Genomic DNA, 13530 nt, shown 5'->3' with positions numbered 1-13530 from the left:
CATCTCAACATGGCATTTTATCAACTGAAACATACAAAACACACCTTTTTTTTTTTTATTTTAAGCTATGCACATATCTTATTTTAGCATTTTTTGCATGATTGTCCAAACTTATTGCAAATATATTACATATAACTTTATCATCGTTATACAAATAAATGTAATATATATATTTTTTTTTTAAATGGTCCATATTCTTTCATAATTTTTTTTATTACAGTGTGTATCAGTTCTGTTTGCTTTTGTTGTGAACAGCTTTTGTTGTGTTTGCCTGTAAGTTGGAATGGTTACCAGATCTTAATATACAAATCTGTTTGTCAAATGTAAAGCGAACAAAATCTATGTCAACACAGGAACCTGCTACATTTGCATATTTACAATAACCTACATGTCACCTACAAAAATGGCAACTGTTAAGCAAAAACATTCCATGTTTTTACATGCAAATAGAGACATGAAACACATGAAACAAAACTCACCACTATACACGTCTGATGCTATTTTTTAAAATAAGCTGAGCTGAACTAGTTGTGTTTTTGAGTGACACTATGGAAAATTGAAAAAGTTTTATAAAGGCAACAACTGAAATATTGTATTGTTAACGGTCACTACACGATTTTACATGCCATTTTCCATGTAAGAAAACCTATTCCCATGCCAATGATCTACATGTGATGATAATATGTGAATGATGCTGATCTTAGTACTTTTTAGCAGAACTGTCACCACACTAAACCACTGATCACAGGACTAGTGTTCCTCTTTCTGTATTCCCTTGTCTTTATTCTGTTTCTATCTTTCTACCGTCTTCCTCTGCAATGCATTTCATTTCAATTTGCTGAGGAAGTCGATCAATCCCTGGTGAAATTCTCTGGGTTTGTCCATGTAGCAGGCATGGCGAGCTCCTTCCAACTTGAGCACGAAGTGATGTGGAAGTTGTAAGAGGTTCTTGTGGGACTGGGCACCCAGATTTGTGTCAAGGGCTCCAAACACAATAAGAGTGGGAGTCTGGAGTGAGAAGCACACAGGAGTAAGGGAGACTATCCAGCATAAAAAAGTTGTCACACATATTTTCAACTATATCAGCTTTGTAAGGATACACCGCCTTCTCAATTCTTCTGAAACTGGCAAAGTTGTTGACTTATTGCATAAAAGCCTAGAGACATCGGATACATAAATATGGCAAAATGTCCAATGGACATCATGATGACACAACAAAAATACACTGTTGGGCAAACTTTTGCTGCGCTGCAACTGATGTAACTTTCAGTTAATCTATTAATGTTTTCTGTTTTGGTTTATCAATCATTTATTCTATAAAATGACAAGAAATACCAAAATGGCACATTACCATCATCAGTCGCAACAGACCAGATAAGATTTATCAGTTATTAACATAATTGATTTAGAAGTGAAATTATTAAATGCTTAATCAATCAGTCAACAGAGAGAAAATTAATCGTCAATTACTTTGATGATCAATCAATTATAAACTTGACTTGGGCTACAAGCATTTTTCTGAAGACCTTTCACTCCTTTCCTAACAATGTATCAAGAAAAATAAATGTTGATCATGAAAATAATCATAACCACTTGGTGGTAATTTGATTTATCACAAACCATATTTGATTTGGATTTGATTGAACTTAATTGGTATTTGAATGTGACATGTTATGTACACAAGGCATAAAGATTTGGAAGATCAGCCATTGAATAAGCCCTTGCTGTTTATTTATGTCTGAGGGCCCCCTAGTGGGTTAATTTGGTCTTGCCTCAGTGGCATGGATTTCCCATTAAAGGCACAGTTTCCCTTAACATGAAAGGTTAACCATGATGTTCACTCACATAACACATGCTACTGGGGCCATTTCCTTCTATCTGTTGTTTCTGTTGTAATATATCACTCACCACTGTCACATCAACAGAATCTGTTCTTCCCTCACCTGAATATTTTGGTACTGCTGTGGAGTGTAATTTCGGGTACCAACTGGGGCTATGGGAATGAAGCCATGTAGCTGAGCGCTGTTCTTCATGAAGAAGGGGATGGAGTAATGTCCACTCATGGAGGGGCTCAAAAGCACAGCTGCCCTGACACCCAAAGACTCCATGAATCTTGAGAGGAGGTCCACTCGATTCTGGTCAGTCTTCAGAGCTTCTGAGTCCGGGGATTTTCCATACCCTCCAAGAAGAATATTTCCAAGAAAAAAGATGGTAATTAAAAATAAAAAAAAATCTAATTACAAAATGTGCATGTTCAGATTCTAAGACATCACGCACAGGAGCTATTCCCACCAGTGTGTGGATGCAGTGAGATTTTATTTCATTAACTGTGCTGATTAAGTCAAGTTAATTTCAAAGTTGTGCAACAAGTAAATAGAATGTGATGTGTACCGCTCCTCGTCTCTTAAAAAAACGCTGCATTTTGCAGGTTTAAACATGTTTTGTTTTCAATCACAAGAGTGCACAATCAGCTCATGAAACAGCCTGCCAACACACCTGTCTAAAAATTAAAACAAAAATATCATTCTCTGCAAAATACCTGCAAGCCAAGCTGAGTACACTACAAATTAATAAGAAATTGACAATCCAGTTTTATAGTGATATGACTGCAGTCACCAAGATTAGTGTTGATAATGTGGAGCAAGACTTCAGTTCTACCTGGCAGGTCCATCGCTAAGGCCTGATATCCATTAGTTGCCAGCAGGGCCATTGTGCCGAGTTCTTCCCAGGTTTTGGATGTGAAGGCCTGGCCGTGGAGAAGGACCACTTGCAGCCTGCACGAAGAAATGATTCTGTTTTCCCATGACTCAATATTTTATAACAAGCACAGATCAGGTAAATAAAGCTATCGGCTAGCAGCACTGCCTGCGTTTACATGCATTAAGTGATCGTCCTGTTTGTTGTGTTCACTTTCTTAGATAATTGGTTTGGATTTAATAGCTGAAAGGACAAAGAACATTATCGCCCAAAATGTTCTAAGCAGGTCTCTGCTTTCGTCAGCTCACCTCGGCAGTATCTGTCGTCCAGCCCCATCAATGGGTAAAGCCTCTCGGAAGAACAGTGGCGGGTCCCCGGGCAGCTGTCCGGTGCGTACAGACACGTTGATGGTTGGAAGTGGAGGAGGAGGAGTGGCCATCAGCCCCAGTCTTTGAGCTTCAAGAGATGGTTCCATGCTGCCCTGGCGTATGGATGGCAGCAGCAGGTACAGCAGTAACGTGGCCAGCAACACCAGGCCCAAAACAACAAGACGATTGCGCAAGAAATTCATTTCGTCAAGACGAACGACCTAGGCAAAAATGGTAAATAGTGCATTTGGTGAGATCCAATCATTTAGATTCTATTCATACAGTATGTCTATTTGTTTGACAGTGAGTCAAGACCACTGTGGTTCAGCTTGTGTAACTTTCTTTACAATATTTTGATTCAAGTTTTTAAATCCTTTCTTATTTTCATAGTGTTAGCCATCATTCATATTGAAAACACTGTTGAGATACAAAGAAAGGGAACACAAGCTCTGTGTAAACAAATGTTGCCAAATCTTCAGACGTCAGCAATGAACTTGATGGATAAACTTGTATCGTAACACATAAGAATGATGGCCAAAAAACCAAAAAGAAGACCTGGCTTGTACTGCTGGGCAGTTAGGCAGTTAGTTAGGTGGACAGCATCTTTCTGTGTGTGCAGCTTAGAAAGACATAGTTGCGGGTGAAGGCTTCACTAGACAATTTAGCCATGCTAAAATTGCCACGAATTGCCCATCTAAATCCCAGCAGCTGCAATGAACAACAGTGCACTATAACGCTAGATGGTTGATAATGATACCAATGTTTTAACAGTTAAGGACTTGAGGTGGCTGTGTACGGAAACAGAATCAATCCAAAAAACAAAAGAAAACACAAGAAATGTTACGAGTTAATGGAAAGTTAACCCTGCAGGATATAGGCTCAAAGATCTGTAGCATAGCAGTGCAGAAAAACAGTAAGTCGGTGAATGTAATTTAGTCAAAACATGCAAGAAAGCTAACATTAGCTCGATGTGTCGCTCTGGCTACATCTCTGTACAATGGGATGCAGACAAGATGCATGAAGCTATACAGCACCACGGGGAAACATACCGACACACAGGAGATAACTAAACACGATCACTGACAGAAGGACGAGGCTGTTTGCTTTGTCGTCATGTCTTCTGCATTGCTGGTTTCCAGTGATGGGAAATGTTGCTGAAAGGGTCGATGCTGGTTGTAGCTAGCTTTCCAAACTGAGAGAGACAAATTGGTGCCTAACGCTAACTATACATTTTTTTCTGATAAAAAAAAAACTACCTGTTCATTCCGTGTTCCTTGAATGGAAGAACCCCCGATAAACCGACGGTAAAGACTAGATATAAACTGTCACACGAGAAAGTCGAAAAATTCAGAGAAAATCTGTTGAATATGTGTGTGCTTTATATTAAATCTACCACGGACCAAACCACCGACTGTATATAGGTCTAATCCGTCTGTTCCCCGTCGGACCACATTACGTGCTGCACATAATCACTACTATTTCCTTCTGAAGCTGTTAGAAAATAAATACACACATCTGTCAACAAATAAGATAAAACTTTAAGTTATCCAGTGAAAATGCTTGTTTTTCTTTGTCTCAGAATGAACTAGACTTGTTTACTAAAAAAACGTGATGAAACTTGCAGCTTGATTAATTTTCCCTCAAAAAATAGATTTATAACTTGATTTAAGATACTTTTGCGCTGGAAAGGATGTGCAATTTTATAAGCTGTATATTTGAAAAAAATCTTAAACCAATTTTCCATTTTTACCAAATTTCAGTGAACTTAATTTAACTTTAAGTATCTATCTGAATAACCTGAAACTTCAGACTTCACAATTGCAATGCCATAAAAACAGACACACTGTAGCATATAAATTCAACCCTCAAGCATCGTGACATTATTGTTTTTACTTTCATCTTTTTTCTTATATTTTTTGTAAACTATTGTGTACATTAGTCCCTGACTATTTTTGATACATATTCAGCACATTTTTTCCCCCAATTCTAAAATATTTTTGTAAACCTTTGCAATCAAATGGATGGAACACCAAAATTCTAAACTCAAGAATATATTTTCTGCTTACAGTGATAAAAAAAAAAAAAAAGCTCCCAGTAGACTACAGTATGCAGGAAAAAAGAAAAACAGGACAAAAAAAATTGCAAAATTCTTTTTTAATATTGAAATTCTTGGATGTAAAAGGTGAATATGAAATATTTTTAAATACAAAACCCATTGATTTTTCTCCAGTTTGGTTTAAAACAATAACATCAATACACTTTGGCAAAATAAGGCTTTTAAATTAAGGTATTTTTCTTATTAAAACTAAAACAGGCTACTTCTACAATGGAGAGGTGGAATGGTACAACAGTTCAATCTGAGGTTGTGGAATGAACAAGACGACATCATGTTAAACATAAACATATGCACAATGAAACTGGTGCTTTAACATAGTATTATCCATCAACCTTTTTAGACAATTTTGTACTGATACTTAGGCTGAATATTTCAGAATGAATGTTATTCTGTAAGGCTCCATCCTTTCAAAAATAATATTCAGAAGAATTCCTAATATATTAAACAAGCCTTAAAAGAACCAGACTGGTTTTTGCATGTTTTACTTCAGTTACAGATGTTATATTATTTCTGACTGGTGTGTATTTAAGTTTATTTTAAGGTTATCTATGCATTATTATGTAGTACATATAAGAGAAGATGGTTAGTGCAAATTCAAAGTTGAAAACACTATCCCAGTAAAAATAGTTGGCAATATGTACCTAACATACTTGTAGTAAAAAGGCTAAAACATGCAAAAAAACCATCAGTATGGCCCCTTAAAGCACTTCTTCCTTTACCTTTATGTATAAATTTTTAGCCTCCTATTAAAATGTAAAGAGAAATCCTTGGTATTAACTTGTCACCTAAGTACTGTGGGGAAAAATCATCAGCATTATACAAGGGTAATATCATTCTTCTGTCTTGATACCACAGAAACTAGTGTTACTGTGTTTAATCTGATTAATCAGTTAAGCACTCTTTGCTCTAACAAATCGTGTTTACAGATAATGTCATATAAACCATTAGATAATTTTAGCCAAGGAAGATTAACAATCATAGAAGCACACATTTCTGTTCAGATAAGATTCACAGTAAACGCATCTCTAACATGACACATTAAATGGAAGAACATCATAATACACAGTAATGTACTGACTGTATGATTAGAGGCGTCTGAATCCAGCAAAATAACAATTTCATCTCATATACATGAGAACATGAAAACCAGAGCCATCTGAACAGAAAATTGGTTAAAGTGCAGAATTTCATAAGTTCAGCTACATAAAATGTTCTATTGCAATACTGGTTCTGTGACTCTTCATTTTCCAGTTAGTGAAAAATAACAAAACCTACTCCTGCTCACTCCTCAATAATTTTAGGTACCTAAACACCTTTTTGAGCACTTCCATATAGAATAAATTCAGAGACTACTTTATAAATATGAAACGACTCAGCTACCTTTGGTCTAGCAAATATATTTACTCTACTAGTCTGAAGATGTACCTACAGTAGTTGCTATGAACAGTGTCATTGGCAGGAGTCCAACACAAGCTGCAATGCAAGCAAGTCAAACTACACGCTAAAAAAATTAAAACTGGTTATAATGTATAGAACTCAGCCAATACTGGATAACTGAGGTTGATATAGATATCTTAGTGTTTAAAAAACATAAATACAAACATTTTCAAAAGAATTCTTTACTTTGGTTACTTAAGAATTTGCAGCCAAGACATTTGTTAATGTAAAAATAAACATATTTTTAACATTTCTTGTTTCTTATCAGCCAAAATAACCATCAATACCAGTATATTTGGAACAAGCCAGTCTGTCTTCTAGAGCATTAACAAAAATTTGGCAAAAGTTACATTACCTGGATTCTCAAAACTTTAACTTTTTTTAACATGACATATTTTCATCGTGAAATCCACATAAATTAGAGAATACCATTTGTATCAAACAAATAGTAATATTTGTCTTCTCTGCTTGTCTTTACCGATCTCTTCAAGCCTGGTAGACATTGTGGAGTTAATAGCATCATAAAGCACTGTGCCCAGAAGAGGGCTGAGATGAGCACTACTGAAAAATCCACAATAATCACAACCTGTACACAAAACCAACTGTAGAAGAACAAAAGAGCACTTTGTAGCCCAGTTAAGGCACATTTCTGAACTGAAACAGAAGGATCAGCCATGTAGTGTCTATAAGCCAAAGATAACCAAAGAGATTTAAGACTGTATTTACCATAATTGATCACTTCTGGCATATAGCTCTATTTATATGTTAGTTATAAGGTTATAGATCATAACACTTAAGAGCTTGATTCATCAAGAGATACAAACTATTAGGCAGCAATATGGCAATGCACAATACCTAAAAGTACCATTTTGTTGTAACGCACCAACAACTTAATACTGTTGATCGATCGGCATCAATGTACCTTACTCCCAAACCTTTGCTTAAATGTCATGTTGTTCTATTGTTGTGTCCATCATAAAACAAAACATAGACTAGAGACCATCTTACAATGAGATCACTCCAGCCACAATACCCATCGCCATGTTGATGTTCCCACCCATCAGTAGTCGTTACTCCACTATTAAATGACTAGTCAGTAATTATTACTACATTACATGACTACTCACCACTCAAGGGTCAGACCACACCCGTGTTTGAACTCGGCCTTCATTTAGATCACTACTACACATCCGTAAAGTTTCTTGACTGTATTGTGCATGTTTAGTTTCTATCTCTGACAAAATCTGTCCACAGACATATTAAGACCAGCCAAAGTACTCTGCCATTATGATGCACACACACACAGATTCACAAGGTGCTGTCGCGGCTGGCAATAATAATAAAAAAAATTTAAAAAAACTTTCTAAATTTCATAAGGCATTTCTCTGTGTGGACAATCCAACCTGGAGGTCAGGGCCAGCATGGAGCATGGCAAAGGCCTTTAAAAGACAGTTCTGATTTTTGACATCATTTGATGTAAGTTAACAATCAGTTGCAATATTAATGGATGGATATTAGTTCCAGGAGGCAGTCCTGAGGTTGGAGATCTCCCAGTGCAGCTTTTCAGACAAAAATATTCCTTTTAGATGGGCTTGTGTGCTGGGATAAAAATGTCCTGTCATACTAGGGGATGTCTGATGACAGGACTGAGGACTTTTGCTGTCAGTGCATCACTATTACTAGTGCACGGTAACCTACTACCTTTAAGTCAAAAAGTTTGAACTGTCCTTTTCAGGGCTGGCAGAAGCAGTGAATAGTTTGGGCTTCTCTGTTTCCTCAGTGTAGCAGAGTGAGGAGTACTAGTGGGAGTAAAAGGCAAAGAGGCCAGGTCCCTAAGACAGAGGAGGCTCTATTCTGCCCTTTTTCTTTCTGAGCACAAGCCTCACCCCTGTACCCTTGGTAGCACTGGCATTGGAAATGTGTGCGGAAAAGAGCCAGCTCAGCTTGGCCAGGCACTCCTGTAACCTTCAGCTGGCCACCCTGACTGGTGATGCTGTGTGTTAAGGGGCTGAGATGCAGGTACATATCGCTGTCTGGTACTCTGCGAAGACAGCGGCCGTGGGATTTACACACCACCTGACTGCACTGCTCTGCTGCCGTGGACACATTGAGCAGGTACCTGCCCAGCGGTCCCCGAAGATACTCATTTAGGATGGAGCAGCTGGTCTGGAGGATTAAAAAAAAGATGTTAACCCCAAACTACTGAACATCAGGCTATTCAGCGTCATAAGAGCAGAGAAGGTATAGTACTTACATTGCTGCTTGCATAGGAGGTGTCCCCCCAGAAGATTACACCTGCAGCTCCAAGTGCAACACTCTCACCAATGGTGGAGACCAGATCTGTCTACAAAACATTTGCACACACACAGTTCATTGATGTACCATACAATGAGCACAAAAGAATGAAAACTAAATAAGTTATATAATTAAATAACTGAATTAATAAACTTGATTCAATTTCAAATCACTGTGAATTGATTGCTATTTGAGCTTCTTGGCTATAATCATTGGGGTGCTATTTTTTGACATTTTAAAATATGAAATGATTCACAGATCAAGCAAAAATTTATTGATTTATTAATCAATGGTTAAAGCTAGTATCTAAACTTCTACATAGCAGATAATGAATGTATAATCATCCTGTGCTTAATGGATTGTTGCTTTAGCCAACTAACCTCAGTTAGGAGGGTCATCTTATTAATGTAAGTAGGTCTGGTATAAACAAAAACAGGACGTGCTAATCCGTCCCCAACAGATGCCAGACGCATCGCTTCCTTCACCCTGTTTCGGACAAAGAGATGCCCATAATTTGTAGACTCCAGTACAATATCCATGTATATAGACGGGAAGAATGCTGTACATTCCATCCACAACCAATTTAGTTGATCGTTGCGGGCCATCTCCACAACAGGGCAGCGGCCTGTGTAGTTCTTCAGGCTATTCCTGTAGTCATGGTTGTAACAATCTGGAAACAGGTAGAAGCCCCACAGTTGATTGGGCCTCAGATTCTTGGCAAGTTTTAGAGTCTCCAGCATAAATTTGCGAGCTGATAGCTCAAATTCCTGCTGTGCAACTATTCCCACTTGTTCTGGGGTCCACTTAGGATTCTTTTTGGCCACCATTTCACGGGATTTACTTCGATAGATATCTTTAATATTCCAATTTCGGATCCACAGTGGGCGCCACTCCTCCCAGTCAATCACAGCCAAACCTTTTGCCTCTGACTCACGTATGTATTTCTGCACACCTTCAGGCATTTTTTCATAGTGCTGAGTAAGGCTGGCAACCTGTGGAAGACCTCCATTCACTGCGATGCCACCACGCTCATAATAGGGATACAACCCGAGACGCTCCTTATAGAAAATAGTGAGATTCTGCCGGACAAAGCCCTCATTGGGCGATGCCACAATGTCAAACTGGTCCAGAGATAAAGTTACACGATGTCGCGGGGCACACTCCTGTGTTGGGGCATTCCATGTAAGAAGAACTGGCTTCTGGGAATATAATGGCCGTCTTGTCTGCTTTACATCTGCTGAACACAAGACTGTCCACAATGTAAACAGAGTCAGAACCAACCAAGGCAGCTGGCCAGCTGTGGTGAAGAGAGAGTGAAATATAGTCTCCATGGTCACTGCTCACCTTCTCTCTTCTTTCTCTAGAAAAGAAAAACAAAGGTATTTCTTAAATTCAGCAAAAAAAGAAAACTGTTGTTCCACAAATTGTTCCACATATCCCCACAGATAATCCAAGGAATTCAGTACTTTTCTAATAATGTCACAAATATTAAATCTGTGAAATAAAGAAAACCTTTACGTCGAATTTAAAATACCAAATCTTACTGACTTTCAGATGTAGTACATGCAACATGAACTCGTGGGTAGTGTTTTAGTGGCGAAAATAGGGGAATAAATAAAAAAATAGGCAGAAAGTAAACACTGTTAGGATAACCTACCCAGATTAACTAAACGATAAGAACTGCTAATTTATTACCAGTATTACTACATATAGTTTAGGAGTCAGCTTCCTTGACTCCTTCTTTGACTGATGTTACATGTGTCATTTTTCTATTTAACTCCGTTCTAGGAAGTCAATGTTGGTTAGAGTGAAAAGGCAAAGAAAAAACTTTTGACAGTTAATTGCTTTTCTCGTAGACTACTTTAAACTTCTTCAGTCCACGGACTAAATCAGCGTAACTTTGCCAAATTAGCTTAAAGTTTCAATGAAACTGGTAAACGTGCTAAGTTAGCTAACGGATTGTTTCTACTTCCTGTCCAGTCTGACCTGTTCCGATGAAGCCGACAACAAGGGTTTATTCCATTCATGTAACCGACGGATAAATTACTTTTCCACAGCACTGCCATGTGAAAAATAACACTCATAGTCCCTTTAATCCATGTCAATAACTGACAACTCCACCAACCATGGGCTAGCAGAGATGCTATGGCTGCAGCCTGATGACGGCAACGTTCAGCAACAACAGCTCAATCCATTGAGTTACTGACATGGGGGTAAGTTATGAAGTTATGAAAGACATAATTTGTCTGTTTTGTTTGTTTATTTAATGAATATAACTTGGGTTTGTTCTATACGATGAAAATTGATTAACAAATTATCAAGGTCATAACCCCATCTGTCAGAAATTTGATATTAAATTACATTCCGGTGCCCCCATCCCCCTAAATAAAGATCAAAGTAGACTGTTCTCCAGACTCTGCAGAATAAATTTGATAAGACAAAATACAATAACACTCCTAGTACGTCACTTATTTAAGCAAAGTTTAAATTGCTGCAGTGTTTAAAGTTACACACTAAATAATGACAGTGTCAAAGTTTCATCTAACCTGAATGTATGAATGGAGCACTAGACACCCAGAGGAGGAGGGTGCACTCAGATCCATTAAGTAAAAGTAAAAATATTAAAATATTCCAATATAAGTAAAAGTCCTGTATTCAAAAGCTTATGGTAAAATTACAAAAATATTGTTTGCAAAATGCACCTTAAGCACCAAAGTAAAAGTTCTCATTATGCAGAGGAAAGATGTTTTAAGAGTGTTGTATAATACTTACACGTATTTTATAGTATAGGATTAGTATTACTGATTCATTAATGTGTAAGTAGTAGTTTACTGGTCAAGGCAGTGTAAATTTGAAGTATTCAGTACACTGAAGTGGGCAGTTAAATCTGCACAATCTCCTATATAAAGAAGACATTTCTTACAGAAATACAAACTCTCCAGGCCACTTGCATCTTTCACAAGATAAGCATGATTTTCGTATTTACAGAAACATATTAGGAGAGGCCGGCTATTCTTCCATACAGTTGAGCTTGAATATAAGCTATTACTTTGTATGTTGGCAAATGTTTGGCGGTGGTGATAGTTTTTATGTTAACAAAGCAAACGGCATCATTTTTGATAACATGATCATTAGTTTTTAAATTTACCTTTTCAAGATGTGTCCAAACAGTGTCTCTTACCAGCAACCTCTTCCTCACTACTCTCCAGATGAAAGTAGATAAATCAAGCTGTTCCAGTTGTTCAAGATCAGGATGCATACAGGTCAAGTTTGTTACTCTAGTCTGAGTTACCTTTCACAAAGGAAACAAAAGCAGTTGCTCATTCCCTGTTGAAATCCACCACTGACTTGTATTTAAATAGTCAGCAGACTCCACCTCTGTTTGACTTCTATTTTACCAACATGTATGTAAAACACCTCACCATGCTGCCTTTTGAATAGAGGGAGTTTCAAAGAGTAGCTCTTTTTCCTGCTTGTCTGACACAGTCAGAGATATTTAAAACATATATGTTTTATAGTACATTGCTCTAATGTCATTGAAAGGGCACACAGAACAAAATTTTACAATTATTATTATTTTACAAGTAGTCTATGTGAATATAAAGTGACTCAAGCATTTGAAACAAATTCATAAAAGATGCAGGCTTTCTGCCTGATGCCTTAACTCATGATCTTCAGGTGCTGGCAGGTGTAAAGTTTGCTATGGTAAACAACGCACACTTTGGATACACTATAAAATCTTTTGAATCCATTATGAAGATTTTATCAGTAGTAGTATCAACTAATTGATGTTTTCTTAAAAAGTGAAATTATGTTAGGTGTTTTTGTTACAAGCTTGTTGTGAACATCATGGTGAGTAATGTCACAACAGTTTTACTGTAACGGCAATAGACACATACACATCAACTATACACTGGTTCTAAACACAGCTATAGCAGCTGAACGTTGCTAAAAAGTCACGACCAATTAACAGTGTGTTTTTTGTTTTGAAACACTACGTTCCTTGTCTGTTATATGATGTATGTAAAGGCAGATTGTATTTAAGTGCCATTAAATTGTCTGTAGAAATTATTACCCCAGGGATATACAGTAAGACGTGCAGGTCAACAACTAAAAACATCCTGAGCCTTTTGGTGACTTAAGTATAAAGGGCTTTACTATAGATGATACAACTTGCGCTGTTTGTGAGTAAAGAACGTATAAAAGCTTCCTGCAGTGTTGGGGTGTGCATTGTTAAGTTGATTCGTTCATGCTATCTAGATGGTAAGGACTCATACAATTGCAAAAATACAAATTTTCGAGTGCTGAGAAGGTAAACATAGCTTATTGATAACCTTTTGCTGACCCACATGGGGTTATCAATCCTCTGAGAGTTAATGAAGGACTTCAAAAAGATTTTTTTTAAGATCTCTGTTTGAACTAATGACAAAGAAACACATCAAGTTGCTTACATTGACAAAGTATATATTTTCACACCTTTTAACTTCACACACACTCACACCCCGTGACCCATGCATTTCTCTTCTGAGGAGTTACTCCAGAGACTGTTGGTAAACCAGCTAAGTCATTTATGATTTTTCAGTTTTGACACGGCAGGTTTGTAAAAAAAATAAAAAT

The 13530-nt window shown here is 37.3% G+C and overlaps 2 protein-coding genes across 3 annotated transcripts; both read right to left on the bottom strand.

Moving 5' to 3' along the window:
• Window positions 1–41: 41 nt before the first annotated feature.
• On the bottom strand, window positions 42–4495 carry abhd14a (abhydrolase domain containing 14A). 2 transcript variants are annotated; one of them, XM_056401824.1, is made up of 5 exons: window positions 4115–4495; window positions 3006–3286; window positions 2659–2774; window positions 1944–2179; window positions 42–1008 (listed from the first exon to the last, which is right to left on the bottom strand). In XM_056401824.1, exons 2-5 carry the CDS (start codon window positions 3266–3268, stop codon window positions 826–828), a joined length of 798 nt encoding a protein of 265 aa, XP_056257799.1. In that variant the 5' UTR covers window positions 3269–3286; window positions 4115–4495; the 3' UTR covers window positions 42–825. The 2 variants fall into 2 exon arrangements, with proteins under 2 accessions (XP_056257799.1, XP_056257807.1); XM_056401832.1 differs by having other exon boundaries at window positions 4322–4495.
• Window positions 4496–5204: 709 nt separating this feature from the next.
• Window positions 5205–11059, bottom strand: hyal2b (hyaluronidase 2b). The gene is made up of 4 exons (XM_056363375.1): window positions 10900–11059; window positions 9294–10273; window positions 8873–8962; window positions 5205–8784 (listed from the first exon to the last, which is right to left on the bottom strand). Exons 2-4 carry the CDS (start codon window positions 10242–10244, stop codon window positions 8395–8397), a joined length of 1431 nt encoding a protein of 476 aa, XP_056219350.1. The 5' UTR covers window positions 10245–10273; window positions 10900–11059; the 3' UTR covers window positions 5205–8394.
• Window positions 11060–13530: the final 2471 nt, after the last annotated feature.

This window comes from Seriola aureovittata, chromosome 2, assembly GCF_021018895.1.
Source record: "Seriola aureovittata isolate HTS-2021-v1 ecotype China chromosome 2, ASM2101889v1, whole genome shotgun sequence".
In the NCBI taxonomy this organism is placed as follows: Eukaryota; Metazoa; Chordata; class Actinopteri; order Carangiformes; family Carangidae; genus Seriola; species Seriola aureovittata.
This window is presented reverse-complemented; position numbering and strand designations above follow the sequence as displayed.

What these genes read in the sequence shown, in the direction of transcription:
- hyal2b (XM_056363375.1), bottom strand. Translation starts at nt 10,244, where the DNA reads ATGGAGACTATATTTCACTCTCTCTTCACCACAGCTGGCCAGCTGCCT. An exon ending in AGATGACCCTCCTAACTGAG is followed by an intron (nt 8,963 to 9,293) that starts GTTAGTTGGCTA and finishes AATGTTTTGTAG; the next exon opens with ACAGATCTGGTCTCCACCAT. An exon ending in CCTCCTATGCAAGCAGCAAT is followed by an intron (nt 8,785 to 8,872) that starts GTAAGTACTATA and finishes TTAATCCTCCAG; the next exon opens with ACCAGCTGCTCCATCCTAAA.
- abhd14a (XM_056401824.1), bottom strand. Translation starts at nt 3,268, where the DNA reads ATGAATTTCTTGCGCAATCGTCTTGTTGTTTTGGGCCTGGTGTTGCTG. An exon ending in CTTAGCGATGGACCTGCCAG is followed by an intron (nt 2,180 to 2,658) that starts GTAGAACTGAAG and finishes TTCTTCTTGGAG; the next exon opens with GGTATGGAAAATCCCCGGAC. An exon ending in AGCAGTACCAAAATATTCAG is followed by an intron (nt 1,009 to 1,943) that starts GTGAGGGAAGAA and finishes TTCTCACTCCAG; the next exon opens with ACTCCCACTCTTATTGTGTT.